Source organism: Chinchilla lanigera, unplaced genomic scaffold (assembly GCF_000276665.1).
Source record: "Chinchilla lanigera isolate Chin_1 unplaced genomic scaffold, ChiLan1.0 scaffold00036, whole genome shotgun sequence".
NCBI classification, from domain to species: Eukaryota; Metazoa; Chordata; class Mammalia; order Rodentia; family Chinchillidae; genus Chinchilla; species Chinchilla lanigera.
The window spans coordinates 17,008,583-17,027,572 of record NW_004955437.1 but is presented as its reverse complement, the minus strand read 5'-3'; the positions used below and the strand labels follow the sequence as shown (position 1 = coordinate 17,027,572).

Here is an 18,990-nt window from a genome sequence, read left to right as displayed (position 1 = left end):
GTTTTCACCTTGCTTCTCGCCCCAAAGTATGTGTACAACAGACATCGTGCTTTGGGGACACAGATCTGCGCTGTGAAAGCCTCCGCTAATGCGGACCGTCTTGCTGAGTAGCAATCAACCTAACTCTGAGGTTGAGCTCAGTGGAAAAATGAAAATTAACGGTCCTTGACAGCAAGCGCCCACACCGCAAAGCCTGTTCTCTCTGGGTTCAGCAGCGGGATTTCAACAGAATCAAATGGTGGTTTGAATAAAGAACAGTTTACACTTAGCTGCTTTTAAGGTCAAGGATCAGGGCAGACATGCAACAAGACTTACTCCACACGCACCCCTGGGCTGGCTTTGGCTTTGTCCCTTCTCAGTGTCTTGAAGGGCTTGTGCGCACGCAGCAGTAGCCCTGGTGTGAGGCCCCCGCAGGTGTTCGGGGCCTTTGGGTGCTTGGACTGGAAGCAGTGATCACGAGTCCTCACACACTACCCTAGGGACCTACCCTACCTTGATTCCCCAGAGGCCACATGCAGGCCGGGAATCAAGGCCACATGCAGCCGAACACAGTGCCTGGTAGACTGCAGACACCCAGTGTCCTGTCCCCGGTCACAGCAGACACACAGCTCAGCAATTATTAGAAGTGGGAGCCGGGCATTGTGGCGCACACCTATAATCCCAGCACTTGGGTGGCTGAGGCAGGAGGATCGCCATGTGTTTGAGGCCAGCCTGGGCTACATAAGCAAGTTCAAGGCCAGCCAAGACCCTGGCTCAAAAACAAAACAAAACAAAACAAAAAACAGGTGGGGTGGAAACTGGAGGTGGTGCCTGGCCCTGTGTAGTTTTGCTTGTTAAGTGCCATGGCTGGATACTTTGTTATTCAGTTATGCCTCTCTCCTGGGCCCATCTACCTGCCTGGGCTAAAGAAGAAAAGATCACAGGGGGAAATACATAGTTAGGAGTTTATTGCTAGACTCCAGATGGTGCAAAGACCTTAGTGTCTGGTTGTTGAAGAAAAATCCTAGATCTCATCAATCAGCTCATTTTAAAAGCAACATCAGCTCATTACAAGCAACACATATGCGATGCAGAATGTGGGGAACACGACCTACCTGCACACACCAAAGTTGGCCGTGCTGCTCCCCTGTTAGAGTAAAGCACTGCATTACCGTGTTAGCTTTTTGGTATAACGTCCTCCTGTTGTATTTCTATGATAGATGTGTGTATTTTATACAGTGTTATTTTATACGCTATTATACAGGTACCTTTCTTTACTGGGCTTCACAGGTATTGCTTCATCTATATCTATATCTATATCTATATCTATATCTATATCTATATCTATCTATGTGTATGTATCTATTTTTGCAGTGCTAGAGATGGAACCCAGGGCCTTACCCATGTTATGAAAGTGCTCTACCATTGAGCTACAGCCCCCAAACCATTTTATCTTATTCTGACACAGGATCTCTCTATGTTGCCTAAGCTGGCCTGGAATTTCCGTGCTCCTGTTCAGCCTCGTGCCAGCGCGCCTTGCCCTTTTTTACTTCTTAAGTGTTGCCATTGCCCAGGCTGGCTTCAAACCTTCGAGCCTCTTCCCTCAGCCTCCCAAGTAGCTGGGATTATAGGTGTGTGCCACCATTAGTTTTTCAGTCTTTTTTTGTTTTGTTTTGTTTTTCTGCTACCAGGAATCGAACTCAAGACCTTGTGCTTGCCTGGCAGGCGTTGTGCCGCTGAGCTAAATCCCCAGCCCCTAGTTTTTCAGTCATAATCCTTAATAAGTTAATGAACTACCACCTATTGTAAACATGCCCTTTATTTATTTATTTATTTTGGTCTTTTTGAGACAGGGTCTCGCTTTGCAGTTCAGGCTGGCCTTGAGGTTATGCTGTAGCCTAGGCTGGTCTCGAACTTACAACGATCCTCCTGCCTCAGCCTCCCGAGTACTGGGACTACAGGTGTGCACCACCACACCTGACAAACATGCCTTTTATATGCACTGGGGAAACCATAGAATTGGAGTGACTTGCTTTTTGAAAAAAAAAAAAAAAAAAAAAAAAAAAACAGGGTCTCACTGTGCAGTCCAGGCTGGCCTTGAGCTCACGGTGATCTTCCTGCCTCAGCCTCCTTAGTGCTGAGATTACAGGTGTGCGCCATTATGTGCAGCCAACTTGCTTTATTTTGACATTTATTTTATCATGGTGGCCTAGAACTGAACCCACACTGTCTCCAAATATGCCTGTATGTGCAGTTTCAAAACCTTCGGCCTGGTGCACCATTGTAAACATCTCCCTGTGTGCTGCCTGGCCTTCAGGAGCCTCGTACTGTTCCATCCTGTGGACCATTTGCCATTTTACCTCGCCTCGCACTCGGCTGCATTTCTTTGGGCACACCTGATTACGTCCTTAGGAGAGGGTTTTATTTTTATGTATTTATTGTTTGCGGTACAGTACTAGGGATTGTACCGTGGGCCTTTACACTGAGCTGCATCCACAGTCCCTGTATTTTTTAACTTTTGAGACAGGGTCTCGCTAAATCACTAAATTGCCCAAGCTGGGCTCAAATGTTGGATTCTTCTGCCTCAGCCTCCCAGAGTGCTGGGATTACAAGCATATACTGTCACCACAACTGGCTAGGAGCGATTTGAGGGGTGGGGTTGAGATGGTCTTAGTATGTAGGTTGAACTATGTAGTTCAAGGCTGGCCTTGAACTCACTTTGTAGCCCAGGATGGCCTTAAACTCACGGCGATCCCCCTGCCTCAGCCTCCCAAGTGCTGGGATTACAGGCATGTGCCACCACCCCTGGTTGAGATTTTTTTAAGTGGAATTGCTAGGTCCATAAGTAGAGGCAAAAGACAAAAAGCCCGTTTTTCATTGACTTGTCTCAGCAGTGAGGTTGGACATGTCTCACACTGGTTGGGCTCATGCCATTTCCTTTTGAAGAAAAACACTGCGTATCCCTGCTTTGACCCAGTACCCTTTAGCTGTTCTTTCTTCCTGTGAACTTCGTCCTAGCTCTGGACTGTGACTCCACACTGCGGGGCGAGGAAGTGACGTCCTTCTTACATGGCCCGGTTTCTTCAGCACCCTTCCTTTCCTCCTCCGGCCTGGCCCAGCCTCCTGTCAGCCCCTCGAGGTGCCCCCAAAGCTTACTCCCACCCCACCCCTGGGCACTGTCAAACAAGCACACTCCTCCCGTGGCAGTGTCTTTGGGCGGTGTTCCTGACGTCCCTTTGCTACCCTGCTGATCCCAGCCTAGCCCCTCAGCCTGTGCTGGTGATCGCATTACCCAGGGGTTGCAAGTCCTGTCTGTGCTGCCGTGCAAATGCCCGGCCAGCTTCCTTGCAGGTGGAGATGAGCCGCCCTCGGCTGCAGGGCTCTGCACTGGGTTTGAATAAAGTCTCCTCATGATCATGCTGGTTCTTCCCACCCTGGTGCCCGCAGAGGACCCATTGATTTCCCACACCTGACCCTGGACTCCTGTCTGCCGATGGCTGGATCCCGCAATCTGGCACCTTTTTATTCTGTTGCGTGTGACAACATGCAACAGTGTGGTGGCCACATGTCATTTCCTAGGCATGGCCTTGATGGTGTCCTCCTTTTCCAGTAGACTTTTTTTTTGAGACAGGATCTCACTATGCGGTTCAGGCTGGTCTTGAGCTCACTTTGTAGCCCAGGCTGGCCTTGAACTTGCAGCCATCCTCCTGCCTCAGCCTCCTGAGTGCTGGGATTATAGGCGTGTGCCACCACGCCCAGCTTCCAGTGGACTCTTGATTGTGCCTGTTCCTTGAAGGTGGACTTTGAAACAGAGGTCATCTTCCTAGTTTCTGGTCTCAGTTAATTCGCCTAACATGGAAGTGAAATTTCTTAGGTGTTCGTTTTGTTTCGTTTTTTGAAACGGGGTCTCACTGTGTAGTTCAGGCTGGTCTTGAACTCACTGTGGGCCCAGGCTGGCCTCAAACCCCTGCCAGTCCTCCTGCCCCAGCCTCCCGAGTGCTGCGATCACAGGTGTGCGCCACCACGCCTGCCCTCAGCGTTCTTCTCCTGCCGGACAGACCCACCTAACACAGGCAGCGCTCTCCTTGCCGGGCGCCTGGGAAGTTGTATGATGCAATATTCACGCTTTCCTTGACAGGTTCAGAGCTCGATTCCGGGGGAAGAGAGCAGTAGAAAAATGGACATAAAATGCCTTCATCTCTGGGTTAGGTGATTTGAGGCAATTTTAGCTCTCTTTGTGTTTATCTGTGTTTTGGCAAGTTTCAGGAGTGGACGTGCCCTATGTCCACTTACTATGTAAACATGTACAGTGATTTTATCGATGTTATTCTCTTCGTGCTCGGGAGAGACTTCTTCCGATAAAGACTTGGGGGCCTTGGGGTGTCAACTCCTCTACAGATCCCTTCCTGTTTGCCCTCTCCTCCGCCCTCACGTCCCGGTGTCCACGACAGGTGAGGGGACGGAGCACACACCCCCAGGCCTGGTGCCGCGCTGGTGATTAGACTGAGCACCGGGTTCCCCGGGCGGGGAAGTCTTCGATGTTGCTGAAGCCTTGACCCAGGAGGCTGTGTCCAGCACGCGGCTGCGGCCAGGCCAGACCCGCGGGCCTCTCTCCCCGGCCACCTGCCCGTCGGCATCAGTAAGCCAAGGTCCTGGGTCTCGGTTTTCTAGTTCTTTCTGGTTGCGTCCAGCGTGTTCAGTTGTCAACCCTGGCGTGCTTTGCTGCATCCTAACTGGCCAGCGCCCGCCCTGGAGAGGTCTTTAGCCCTGCGGGCGCTCTGAGGCCAACTTGGTTCCTTTTGGGGGAAGAAGGTGTCGCAGCTGTCCGGGTGCGCCGACGGGAGGCGCTGTCCTCACCAGGGACTGTCGCGGACGGTTGATTCGCCTGCGTCACCAAACCCCTCTGTCCGCCCAACTGCAGGCGCTCGAGATGCCGCTGGCTTTTGAGGTTGTCGGCCCAAACTCGGAAAGAGCAAATCAGAGCGGTCCCTGAAAAGCAGCTTGGGCTAGGGGTGCTGGCCACAGGCATTTGGGGAAAAGCAGGTTCGGTGGGGAGGGAGCTGGCCCTTGATGTCCCCAGAGCCAGACCTGGAAGGCAGCTACTGGTTTAAGAACAGTGAGAGCTACCTAAGGCCTCTGCGATTCGAGAGGCCGCGCTGCTTCCCGGCCCGGTGCGTCACCGGCTCCCGGGGATGCAGCTGCCAGCCTGGAGAGGAGGGAGATTCCGCTACCCTGTCTCAGCCCAGCCCGGGAGCCCCCCTGCCTGGGAACTTGCAGGCGCTTTGACAGCAGCGAGGATATTTTCCCTCCTGCTGACTGTAGGAGAAAAAATAGGAAGAAAAGAGATTTTGCTAAGCAAATGAAAGATGTGAACGAGATTAAACCGAGAATATTTAAATTACAGAAACTTAGTGCTTTCAAGCCTCCTCCAGCCGTTCTGAAGCACCCGTTTAGGGGCTGCTGATTGATAAGAGGCGATGAATTATTCTTATCTCCGAGTCCCGGCTCTCGGAGGGCAACACTTGGTTAACCTAATTTGAATCTAATTTGAATGACTTAAAAGTAATAAAACAAGTGTGTGCTTGAGCCTAATAAAGCCTAATTTACTTAATAGGCTGTTTCTTAAAGAATTTTATTTTACAGCTGGAAAGGACCTTTGAAGTCATTCTTTTATTTAACAAATAAAGAAACTGAGTCCCAGAACAACAGAATGTTTGGCCAGAGCCCACACGTGGCTGGTGGTCACGTGCAGTGGGGACACAAATTTCCGTGCCGGGTCACGCATGCGGCTCCAGCCCGTGCACAGCCTGCAGTGCCCTGCCGGGTCACGGGAAATGGGTGGGGACGGGGCTGTACCTCGACACGGAAGCCTTCCCTGTGAGAACTCTGCCCTCCTCTGAGCAGGCAGCAGTGAGGGCCCCGTCCCCTCTCCTGGGCTGCCCAGCAATGGGGTCTTGGAGTTTCCATACAGCCTACTTAGTGAATCCCCTTGGCGTAACCTGGATTGAGAAAATGCTGTAGAAATTCAGAAACGCACAGGGCACTAGGTGGCCTGGGATATAGCTCAGCGGCACAGTGCCTGCCTGGCAAGTGTAAGGTCCTGAGTTCGATTTCCGATACCCACAAAAAGACAAAGGGCACTAGGCATATGTGGTCCCACCTCCGTAGAGCTGGGGTCACCTGGTCCTGGCAGGCCAGGACACGTCTGTGGAAGGGAGGAGGAGAATGAGTTGGAGGAGGCTACAAGGAGACGCCTTCCTCCCCGCACTGTGCTCACGGTAGGATCTCCCGGGAAAAACTGACCCAGGGCTGTTTCCGGTCCCGAGGAGCCCTAGCGGCAAAGCCTAGCCCCTGTCCTTTACTCTCCTCACGCACTGAGCTGCTTTGCTAGAACCTGCCTCGTCTGTAACAGTTCACACTTGCTAAGTGTGCCGCGCACCTTGCCAAGCATCGGGGGAGTGTTAGCACATTGAACCCACCTTCTGTATGTGAGAATTGAAGCCCAGAGGGCTTGAGCGACCTGCCAAGGCCACAGAGAAACCAGTGTTTGGCCCAGATGCTTGGCCATTCTGCCTGGAGGAAAGGGAGGAGGAAGGCGCCTCATCTTGGGGAGAAGTCCTGCCCCTGGCAGGTCCTAGAATCCCCGGCCTTGGCTCCTGGCTGCCAGGACATCCATCCTTACTCCTGCGTCTGCACTGCGCTTACTTCACAGCCTCGGCACTTTCTGAGGTGCTTTTGAGGAGAAGGAAAACTCAGATCAAATGCAGATATCAAATTAAACCTGGGGGCCTGCGCCTGAGGAGCCAGCGCTGAGCTCTTCCCTGCTTCGGGCAACGCCCACCAGGAGGCCGAGAGACACAGATGCCTGAGCCTGCTCACAGCCTGGGCTCCAACCTCTGCGCGGTTGCCCTGGCCCAGAATCCACTGTGCTGTCATTGACCTCTGGGTCTTGCTAACCTGGGTGAGTGGGCATCATAGGAAGGAGCCCTGAGCTGGGACCAGGGACAGGCACCGGGCCATGCTGACTTTGGGCTCCCTGCCCCAGAGGGCCAGGCAGGTCACACACCCCTGACCAGAGCCCGCCTGGACCGAGTGTGTGTGTGTCTGTGTGTGTTTGCTTTGGAGCTCCAATAGGCAGAACTGAGCTGAGCTGAAAGGGCCTGGCATTTTCTTGGTTGGAAGGAACAAGGTTTCAGTCAGAGTTCAGGAGGCCAGCGCGCTGCACTGTCCTGCACGCTCGAGCGGAAGTGTCCACGCAGCCCACACCCTCCCAGTGGCGTCCTGAACCAAGTCCCTGCCTGGCTTCCAGCCTTGCACAAGCCGGTCTGGACCTGCCTGCTGGACTTCTTTCCCACTAAGTCCCAATATAGCGATAACATTTGCATTTGCCTTTTACCTTATGATTTACAAAATGCTTCCACATTCCTTATTTCTTTTTTTTTTTTCCAGTACCGGGGATCAAACTCACAACCTTGCGCTTGCCAAGCAGGTGCTATGTTCCTGAGCTAAATCCCCAGCCCAACAAATTAGGAGACGTTGGCAATTAGCTTTAAGTCCTACAGCTCAGTATTTTATATATATATTTGTTTGGTTTTGTTTTGTTGTTTTTTTTTTTTTTTTTTTTGCGGTGCTGGGGATCAAACTCACGACCTTGCGCTTGCCAGGCAGGCGCTTATGCCTCTAAGCCATATCCCCAGCCCCAACATTCCTTATTTCTTTAAAACTTCTTGGCAACTTTTTTTTCTTTTTGAGACAGAATCTTGCTATGTATTCCAGGTTGGCTTTGAACTCACTGCATAGCCCAGGCTGACCTCGAACTCACTTATGTGATCCTCCTGCCTCAGCCTCCCAAGTGCTGGGATTACAGGTGTGTGCCACGAAACCCTGCTCAGCAGCTATTTTTAGAGGTTATGACATAAGCCCCATAAGGTCAAAGGTGCTGCCCGACGCCATTACACCTTAGCAGGTAGCTGTGGTGCGTTGGGTTTCCATTTAGAGTAGCTGCTGCCCGCCGCGAGGGGTGGATGATACTTTCCTGCCCTGTCGTCGCTTTGGCAGGATGTGCGTCCTGACCAGTGAAATGTGGGCAGAAATAGCCCGCGTCACCTTTACGTCATGTTAGGGTTTTCCGTTTCTCTTGTCTCAGTTGCAAGAGAGAAAACTATCCCCGCAGATTGCAGGTGGGGGCTGGACTCCAGGGGCGTGGAGCAGGTCACAGCTGCTCACTTGGGCTGTCACACGAGTGAGAAGTGCACCGCCGGCACGGAAGGCCACGGGCGTGTCAGCACGGCTGCCTAGATTATCACAGCCTCAACCAGCTGCACAGTGTGGGCCCCGGGCTGCGTCCAGACCCCCTGAGAGTGTGTCTCCTACCGCTCGTCCCGTCGGGTCCAGATAAAGCCCCTGATTTGTTCTCACCTCCGCGGTGGCTTCTGCTCCCGCTCTCTGGAATTTCTTTGAAACCCTACACATCCTCCAAAGCCAGGCTGGGAGTCCGTGCCCTCTGTGAGCCTTCTCAGATCCATGTTAATACCAGCACGGGCTCGGTGCTTACTGCACGCCAGCCACGGCCCTGACGCCCGTTTTCAGGCAGGTAATCTTCACCCCCTGAGAAAAGCCCCATGACAGCATCGCCAGGGAAGGGGAAGAGGTAACTAACATGTCCAAAGTCACGCAGCTGCAGTCGGCAGCACCAAGACTCCAGCCCTTCACTCTTTCCAGTGCCCTTCCAGTTACCTTTCTCCTCACAAAGCTGCTGCTTTTGCTGACTGATCAGTGTTTTGAGCTGGCGTTCAGTCTGCATTCTGTGATTTGCTGGTAGTATGCGTGACTTGAAGGCCAGATGAATCTCACTTTCCTTTTCAACTCCCTGCAAGTTGCCCAGGAAAGGCTAACCGACTGACTGACTGACTGACTGACTGAACTCTGAGCCTTGGTTTGCCCATTTGTAAAATGGGAGTGATAACGTACCTCTGTAGTGTTGTTGTGGATTCTGTTTTTTTGTTTGTTTGTTTTTGTTGTGGATTCTGAATGAGCCTGGCACAAAGCATGGGACATGGGTAAGAATTCAGTACAAGCTGGGTGTGGTGGCGCATGCCTGTAATCCCAGCACTCAGGAGGCTGAGGCAGGAAGATCACTGCAAGTTAGAGACCAGCCTAGGCTACAAAGTGAGTTCAAAGCCAGCCTGAACTGCATAGCGAGACCCTGTCTCAAAAAGACAAAAAGAAAAAAAGAATTCAGTACAACCCATCATCATCATCATTGTCATTATCAGCCATAGGAGAGATAAATATAATATATAATACACAGAGAGATACATGTGCTTCTCTCTGTGGGGATTAGAAAAAGCTAGTTTCATGGCAGAAGGGACTTGAGTGAACTTTTTTTTTTTTCATCTTTTCGAGACAGGATTTCGTTATGCAGTTCAGGCTGGCCTTGAACTCACTTTGTAGCCCAGGCTGGTCTTGAATTCACAGCAATCCTCCTGCCTCAGCTTCCCGAGTGCTGGGATTACAGGCATGCGCCACCATGCCCGGCTCATGTGAACTTTGAAGAATGATCCCGACAGGACACAGAAAGGAGATCGACCAGGAGGTGAGAGGAAGGGAAGACATTTAGGCAAAGGGACCAGCAAGGCCAAAGACACAGAACGGCTCTAAGTCAACACCTTAATCCCCAGCACCCAGTCTTTAAGGAAGAGCTAGGGAAAGGACCCTACCCATGGAAACATTGGTGCATAAAGCATCTGCTGAGGTACTGTTTATAGAAGTGAGAATACGGAAACAACCATTATGTTCAACCAGAGGGAAGTAGTTGAATACAAGGTCTCCTGTCCTTCTGATATATTATTATCTATTATAATTACAAATATGAGAAGCCTATAATAACAGAACCATTTATGAATAATGTTAGGTAAAAAACATGAGATAAAATGATAATCGATGTAGTTACAGATACATAGAAGCAAATTAGTTACTCAACCAGAAATAATACACAGAAAGTCTAGGAGGGAAGGTACTAAAATACATTGAAGTTTTCTTCCTTCTACTAATAAGTCTTTTATTATTATAGCTAATCATTATTGAACGCTCCCTATGTATTAGGAAGTGTACTATTTTACGTATACCACCACAATCCATGGAACCCTACGAGGGAGGTTTTTTTATTATCTTACTGTAAATAGGGAACTAATACTTGCCCATTCATATGATGAATATATTTTACTTTTACAATAGGAAAATATATTTACTAGATTTATTGAATATTTTATTATTAAAAGATATGAGATTCAGGTCCCCTCTTTTTTTGCTAGTGTTATAATAGATATTTTGTGCATATTTCCTGATACATTAATACTCACATCTGTGAATTATGTTTCTTAAAGTGATTTTTGTTTTTGTTTTTGTTTTTGTTTTTGGGGGGCTTTGGTCTTTTTGAGACAGGGTCTCGCTATGCAGTTCAGGCTGGCCTTGAGCTCACTTTGTGACCCAGGCTGGTCTTGAACTCACAACGATCCTCCTGCCTCAGCCTCCTCCCGAGTGCTGGAATTACAGGTGTGCACTACTACGCCTGGTTTAAAGTGATTTCTGGGTTGAAATGTGTATGTATGTATTTTTTTAAAAACTAATTTTAGATTTACAGAAAATTTGAAAAAATTGTACACAGATTATTTGATATTAAACGGATAAAATGCTGATCCATGCTAGAACTTGGGTGAGCGCTGAGCAGTATGCAGAGTGAAAGGAAGCCAAACCTCAAAGGCCGAATACTGTCTGATTCCATTTGTATGAAATGTCCAGAACAGGTAACCCCATAAAAACAGAAAGTAGACTGCTGTCTGCCAGGGGCCGGGGAAGGAGGAACAAGGGTAGCTGTGTAATGGTTCCAGGTTTCCTCGGGAGGTGATAGAACTATTCTGACATTAGATGATGGTGCGGGTCGCACGAGTCTGCAAGTATCATAAAACCACTGAATAGTGCCATTTAAAAGGATGAGTTTTATGGTACATAAATTATATCCCAACACAGCTAAAAGCAAAAGAGAAAACTGAATTTCTCTATACCTCACTTAAGACCCTAACGTCCTCAACTGGAAAATGATCGGGTAAACAATTACGTTACAGAATATTCAAAGTACAGTAGAGTATGTGTGGTGATGTCCCTTTTTTAAACTATTGTGTAGGGCCGGGGATATAGCTCAGCGGCATAAGCGCCTGCCTGGCAAGCACAAGGTCCTGAGTTTGATTCCCGGTACCACACAAAATAAAAAAAATTGAAGTATTGTGTAGAAGAAATGAAAACCCTTTGTAAGTTTCCTTATGTTCGCAATGGCACACAAGAAGTAGTACAAATATGTTAGTGAACTTAATACTGGTTAGTGGTAGAATTAAGAAGCGATCACACAACTGTTTGTAACCTCTTACTTAGTTCATATTAGTAGAAAAAAAGCATGTGACTTTTTTGATCCAAGGACTGAATCCAGGGCCATGCACATGCCAGCTAAGTGCTCTACTGTACTTTTTATTTTGAGACAAGCCTTGCTATGTTGCCCAGGTTGGCCTTAAACTTGAGATCCTCCTGCCTGGGACTATAGGCATGTGTAATTTGTATAACTCCTCACATTAAAAAAAAAATGAAGGAAAAAGTAAGGGAGTCTCTGCCTTGGGTGATTCTCCTGGCTAGGTAGTTATTTCTAGAAGGCTTGTTTTTGTTTTGTTTTGTTTTTGTCTTTTTGAGGCAGGGTCTTGCTGTGCAGTTCAGGCCTGCCGTGAGCTCACTTTGTAGCCCAGGCTGATCTCGAACTCACAATGATCCTCCTGCCTCAGCCTCCTGAGTGCTGGGACTACAGGCGTGTGCCACCACGCCCGGCTAGGAGGCTTGTTTTTGAGACAGGGTCTCACTATGTAGTTCAGGCTGGCCTTGAACTTGCTATATAGCCAAGGCTGGCCTGGAACTCCCGGTGATCCTCCTACCTCAGCCTCCTGAGTGCTGGAATTCCATGCATGTGCTGCCACAACCCACTAATTATTTCTGCTTCTTAAAGCAGCAAGATGTGTATTAAGACCCCACAGGCAGGGCCTCTGCTCTATCAGCTCCATGGGGAGATGGAACATGAGCCAAAGTTCTGGACGACTGAGGAAGGAGTTGGAGCTTCTGGGTCAGGTAAAGCTGTACTTGAACCCTAGCTCTGCACCACCAAGCTGTGGGGCCTGGGGGTGCTTATTAAACTGCTCTCTGCCTCAGTTTCCCTCGATAGTCTCTTTCACTGGGTCATCCTGAAGATGAAATGAGACCACATATGTGGGGTGCTTAGCGCTGTGCCTGGGTATCCTGCCCCGTGAATGACAGCCATTGGTAGCAGTAGTAGGTTCTATAGTAGGCATTTCTCAGCTTTTTTGCAGAGTGGGGCATAGTGGCTGTAAAACCTAGAAAAGGGGGTGTGACCACGACTTAGCCTGACCGTCATTCTGGATGCTTGGCCTATGCCATCAATCTGACAATTGACTTTATTCTTGCCGCTGTAACACTCACCTAAAATAAAAGACTACAGTTCCCAGCCTCCCTTGCAGCTAGGGGCAGAGGAAGTCTTGAGCAGGACTTCCTTTTGGAAAATTGTTCTTTTTGTCTTTCTACCTCCCAGTCCTGCTGATGGGATCCCACATCAGCAGTCAAGCACCCTGTAGCCACCTTGCAGCCAGGCCCTCCTCTGGACGCCTACGCAAGACAGAAATGAGCCCCTGTCCTGGCCTTTCTGTAAAGTGAAGATGTAGCCACACAAGGTCGGCACAGCACAACTAACCCAAAGCCAAAGGTCATGGCCAGGATGAGGGCTGAGCCAGCAGGGGGCAGGCTGCTGCACGCCCTGAGCACTTACTCGTCACCGATGTGGAGCCGGGGCCAGACCTCGTTGACGTGGGTGTACTGGGGGCTGCCCTTCCAGAAGAGCCGCTCCAGCTCGAAGGCGCCGGGTGTGCAGTAGTCCTCGGCCTCGGCCTCGGCCTCCTGTGCCCGCGGGGACAGCCCTTTGGCAGGCGGGTAGGCATTCTTGCGGCTTGTCTTCGCGTCTCCAGATGTCATTTTGGAGCCAAGGGATTTGCTCTCCTTTCTACAGCTGGTCACAAGAGAGGTCGGGATGGGGGTTACTGGGGGCGCTGGGGCAGGGACGGGTGCTACAGGGACAGCGGGAAGAAGCCAAGCTGAAGCTGGCCGGCCTGAGCCCCGCCTGCCGGGTTCTTGCACACTCGTCCGGGCGCACAGGTGGGTGGAGGCGGCCCCGGTGGCAGTTAAACGACCGTCCCAACATTCCAGTGTTTGCAGAGCCAGGCGCACTGGGGCGGAGGCGGATTTGCACGCAGCAGACCACAGATGGGATTTGGGCCCAAGAAATCTCCCAGCACCCAGTCCCTTCCCACCTTTCTTTTTCGGCTTTACTTCTTTCGTGCCTACTTTTTCCTTCACTGACTGGATGCTGCTAGTTTAGACCATTCTGAACCCACATCGCAAGGCCCGGGAGGTCCGTGACACTGCAGGCCTTGGCCCACCTGACATCCTCAGGGACTGTTGGCCCGCAGGAAGGCGCTCGCTGGGTCCAGAGCGGGCCTGGCCGGGGCTCCACTGCCACGCACGGAGGCAGGGCTGCGGAGCCTGGGCACGGGGAGAGCTGCCCGTGTGCAAGCTGGCCGGCTGGTTGGGACCCTTCGGGTCACGTTTGCAGGTGTCACACTAGGAGGCTGGTCATTGCTGCCCTAATTTCTCAGCAGGGAGAAGCCGTGTGTGCCCATTGGTAGGGGCACGAAGTGGGAGAGCGAGGCGGGCTCCGCTGGTGGAATGTGGAGAAGTTGCTATTGTCCCCAAGGAAATGAAGTCAGCGTGGGGTAGGGCCTGTTCGTTCCCCAAGCTGAGTAAACGTCATGCCGGTCCCACAGCCTGGCGAGGGGCGTTGCCCTCAGTTCTGAGACTGGAGGGTGGGAGAGGGTGGGCGACAGGGGCGCGGAGGGGCGGGAATAGTATCTTCTGACAGGTATAGCCAACGTTCCACTGCCGCTTCTTCCAAATCAATGGAGGCCCACTGAGGATGGAAAACAGTCCAAAAAGAAAATCTGCTCCTGCTCTGAACATGCACAGACTCTTTCCCTGACACAGTCCCTAAACAGGACAGTGTACAACTGTTTACACTGAACACACATCGCGTTAGGTTATAAGGAACCTGGGCTTGGTTTAAAGGACGGAGGAGTGTGTGCACAGGCTAGATGCAAATCCCACACCCCTGTCCATCAGGATATGGGGGGGGCTCTTGGAGCCCATCCCCTGTGGTACTGAGGGAGAACTGTACTTAAGTAATACTGACTTTGTGCAGACACTGTTTTGTTCCAAGTCCTTCACGATTATAAACGCATTTAACCTGAACAGCTGTATGAGGTAGGCAGTGCTGTTATCCCCACCTTACGGACGAGGCGGACCCTGCAGTGAAGAGGCTGGTAGCACGCAGCCCTCGCCCGCGGAGAGGAAGGGGGTGGGGGACGCAGTGAGCAGCGGGCAGCGATCTCAGGAAAGGAAAAGGGCTGGGAGCTTCAGAGCCGGCCAGGATCAAAGACCACTCGGCATCCTGCTTGAAAAGGCTCCCACTTATCTAAAACAGACCATTTGAACATGAATAATAAAATAACTCTGGTGGATTGAAATGCGTTACACATTGAAATGATAAGGGACTTAATTATCCACTGTTGGAAAGTCCTCAGGAAGTGGCTCTTTATTTTGAAGCTGGATAAACAGTCTAGCATGTATCATTCCTTTCTGACACAAACTGTACTACTGGATAGATGGGGGAAATTTCGTCTTTGATGAAGTTTCAGATAAGAAGGGAAGATGCACCATTTTACAACATCCAGCGAGGGACTGGACCCAGGCACCCAGCGTTGACTGCTAACGATGTAAGAATAAAAAGAGACAGCTCTGGACATGGTGGTGCCCACCTGTAACCCCAGCACCTGGGGGGCCGAGCCAGGAGGATTGTCACAAGTTCAAGGCCAGGCTGAACTACACAATGAAACCTTGTCTCAAAAACCAAAAAACAATCAGACATTATTCGCCTTCTGATAGAAGAGCTCACGACCAATGAGAATGGTTTTAGTTGCGTGCTTGGGGTCAAGACATGATAGGAAATTGTGAAGGCAGGGAAATTGTTCCACGGGCCTTATCTTTTAGAAATGGGTGCAGAAGGGGCTGGGGATTTAGCTCAGCGGCATAGCGCCTGCCTGGCAAGCTCAAGGTCGTAAGTTCGATTCCTGGTACCAGAAGAAAAACAAACAGACAACACCAAAGAAAAAAAAGAAATGTGTACAGAAATACAGATAACATGTTACAATGCCTTGGATTTGTGTCAAAACAACATGGCCAGAGTAGTGCAACGGCTCGGAGCTGGAGGGCAGGTTGTTGGTGCAGTTGTGTGAGGCACAATGGGCTGGGGGCGGTGGTGGTCGGGGTTGAACGGTGGTCACAGGGAGTTACTGTTCCGCTTGTGTGTGTTTGGAATTCTCTGTAATAACAGTTCAAAAAAAAGGTGCTGTTCACAGTGACACGCTCCTGTAGTCCCAGCTACTTAGGAGGCTGAGGCTGAGGATGACTTGAACCCAGGAATTCAGGGTCAGTTGGGGCAATATAGTGAGACCTTGTCTCTTAAGAATAATAAAAATGTAGAAAGGAATAGAAAGGGCTGAAACCCAGCTTTGGGGGCTCTGATTTTACCAAGTCCGTAGTAGATGCGTCAAAGGATCCCTGGCTAGCACATCCCTCTGTGTCGGTGGTGATCACAGGAAGCCAGAATTTGTGACTTCCTCCTGCGCTGCCTGCTTCCTGGGGTGGGGGTGCAGACAGTGCGTGGCAGAAGGGACCCGTCTTTGGGGCCTCTCAAAGAGTGGGCTAGCCGGGCGTGGTGGCGCATGCCTGTAATCCCAGCACTCGGGAGGCTGAGGCAGGCAGATCGTTCTGAGTTTGAGACCAGCCTGGGCTACAAAGTGAGCTCAAGGCCAGCCTGAACTGCACAGCGAGACCCTGTCTCAAAAAGACAAAAAAACAGGCTGGGGATTTAGCTCAGAGGCAAAGTGCCTGCCTGGCAAGCGCAAGGTCGTGAGTTCGATTCCTGGTGCCAGAAGAAAAAAAAAAAAAACAAAAGAAAAAAGAAAAAAAGAGTGGCCTAAAGACTGTGCGTCAGTGCCATCCAGTACTCGCTAAAGATGGAGGTTTCTGGATGAGAGATGGAAGCCTAGAAGTTTTAACAAGTGAGTCTGACACTAAGTATTTGCCCAAGATGTGGCCAAAGGGGGCGCTTCTGAGAAGAAAAGGGTGGGAAGGGGCCTTCCATCTTCTCTTTGAGGTGGAGCCAGAACTTACCCTAGATGCAGGGAGGAGAGAAGGCAGGACGAGCTTAGTGCCTTTTATCTCTGTAGCCTCAGCGTCTGAAACACAGGACATGCTAGGGAAGCATTTGCTTGGGTTGTGTGTGTGTGTTTGTTTTTGCATTTTGAAACAGGGTCTTGCTATGTCAGACTGACCTTGAACTCACTGTGTAGTCCAGGTTGGCCTCAAACTTGCATCAGCCCTCCTGCCTCAGCCTCCCAGGTGCTGGGGTTGCACGTGTGTGCCGCTGCACCTGGCTGGGAAGTGTTTGTTGAATGAGGAAATAGCTTCGTGAACAGATGGACTCAGGCAGAAATGAACGAATGAATGAATGAATGAGTAGGGAGATGAGTGACAAAGGCCTGAGGGGCCTTGTGGGGACTCAGCGGGGCTGTGGAGCAGGGCGGTCAGCCCTGCAGGTCATGCAGGGAGCGAGCTGGGCCTGTGCCCCCTCCCACCAAGGGCCAAGGCCCAACCTGATCCAGGGCCCAGCCCAGAGGGGAGTCGTCCCAAGGGGTAACAGGGGTCCCTCCAGCAGGCCCCAGTGCAGAACCCTGGTCTCCTAAGCGCACAGTGATAGTTTTCCTTGCGCCCGGCCCCCCAGGGCTCTAATTCTGCCGCGCCTGAAGCTCAGCCGGTGCCCAACACCCGCTCTTGTTTTGCAGCGAGAAGCCGGGTGCATGCGCTGAAATGCGGTGGCTTAGGCCCTTTTGGACCTGCCTACCTCTAGAGGAGGCTTCGGAAGAGGTAATTTTGGGGCGGCGCTGGAGCCACTGCATTCCGAGCCTCCATCTGCTCTGCCCCGCTTCGCTCACCAGGCTGACTCCCCTTTGGGGGGCTGTGCCTCCTCCACCCGACTGCAGAGAAGCCTCCCGGCCCCGCCTCTGAGCTGAAAGCCCGGCTGCATTTCCAGACAGAAGCGGAAGTGGCGCGGTCCACCCTGAGCAGCTTGGCACGCAGAGGGGCTCTGGGACCCATTATCCTCCAGCGCCGCTGGGTGGGGAAGAGAACAAAGCGAGGAGCCGTCCAGAAACCGCAGACCTGTAATCTTTCCAAATCCTGAGGGCGGCTGTGTGCATCCCTCGCTGCACGGCTCCCAGATACCTCATTCGCGGAGAGGCCAAGAGAGTCTGTTTCCCAGATCACAGCCAAAATGGCAGGGAAGACAAATCTGTTCTGTTTGGTTTCCATAGATCCCACCCCAAGATTAGCTGCCAAGGTCTCCATGACACACGCGATATCAATCACAGGCTAAATGTCATAATGAGGGCTGGGCAAGCCGTCAAGAGTGTCTCTGGGTTCTGGTTACAGCTGCATATTTAAAGATTTGGTCCCAGGAAATCAAATGCCAGCTCTGAAGGCTGCTTGGCCCTGGCGAGCATCCTCGTCAAAGGATGGCAGTGCCAGGATCCATCATGGGCACTGGCAGATGATACGGCCCAGGGAAACCAACAATAGCCTGGCTGTCGGCCTGAAGCAGGAGGCATTAGAGGTGGGGACAGTGGCGTGATAAAGGGCACACAGGTCCCTCGCGGGGCTGCCACTTGACTCGGTGCAGGAACTCGAGCCTAGATTTTCTCATACGTTTATGAGAAGCCAGAAAACCAGATTCCGTAAGAAACACATTAATGTTTGAATGTGGGCAGCTGTAGCAGATGTTGTCCCGGCCGTGTCCCTCACCTTGCTCAAGTCACTGCTGTGTCGGCAGAACTTGCCCTTTTATAAGAGGACATCAAAATAGCTGGTGAATGTTTAAATTACAAATTCATGACAGTAAAAGACACACGGCTATTACTCTGCCTCAGAATACTCTCCCTCACTTTGAACACACTCATCCCATTCTTGCTACTTTCTGAAGCAGTTCTGGAAGTTCTCTTTCGTGAGTGTCTTTAGGCGATCAAAAATACAGTGAATGCTGCTGCCAGTGCTATCCAGTGGAAAGGCGGGCTCGTAAACACATTCCCGTGTGACCTCATCCACTCATTCACTGCTCCGGCACCCTGCAACTCTTCCCCAAAATCAAAGTGACTGTGTGAACACTTCTGCTTTCTATGTGGGGGGTGGCAGAAGCAGAGCTGGAGAGGTGTGTAACTCATTTCAGTGGGAAAATTAAATCTCTCCCGGGGGCCTGCAGAGACTGGCTAGGGAGCCTTGCCTATGAATGACAGTGTACAGGTTAAGTCTGTCATTTTTAAGATCCATAGTACAGGCCTCATGCTTAACAAAAACACCATTTGAGGATCTTTTTGGCAGGAAAAGAAGCCCTGCAGCATGGCCTGGAAAGTGGTAGAATGAATCAAACAGAACCGAAATGCTCCATACAGTAAAGCAAGAAAGTTTAGAGTTTTCTAGACCATTCTAGAAGAGACTGGAGAAGGCCATTTGGTAGGGGAAGGGGAGGCTTCCCAGGTAAGGAGTTTCCAGGTGACAGATGGCTCTAAGCTGCTGAGAAAGAGGGATTCCCAATGTCACCTGGCAGAGCTCCACAGCTGTGCTGGCCCTCAGGATTACACTCCGTGTTGGACAGAGCCATTTCTTATGCCTGACAGGCACAGTATAAGAAAGCAAAGGAAAAAAGGTGGTTTTAAGAATGCAAAGAACTAAGAAGCCCCATGG

At 50.9% G+C, this 18,990-nt stretch overlaps 1 protein-coding gene across 5 annotated transcripts in view; it reads right to left on the bottom strand.

Annotated features, from left to right (window-relative positions):
- Dupd1 (dual specificity phosphatase and pro isomerase domain containing 1) overlaps positions 1-18,990 on the bottom strand; it is a 35,482-nt gene that overhangs the window by 10,178 nt on the left and 6,314 nt on the right. The window contains exons 1-4 of one of the 5 annotated variants that reach the window (XM_013517073.1): positions 17,416-17,520; positions 16,530-16,631; positions 16,369-16,433; positions 12,854-13,090 (exon numbers count right to left, since the gene is read on the bottom strand). In XM_013517073.1, coding sequence (XP_013372527.1) covers positions 12,854-13,056 — 203 coding nt within the window. In that variant the 5' untranslated portion in view covers positions 13,057-13,090; positions 16,369-16,433; positions 16,530-16,631; positions 17,416-17,520. The other 4 variants (XM_013517070.1, XM_013517071.1, XM_013517074.1 and 1 more) reach the window with 4 other exon arrangements.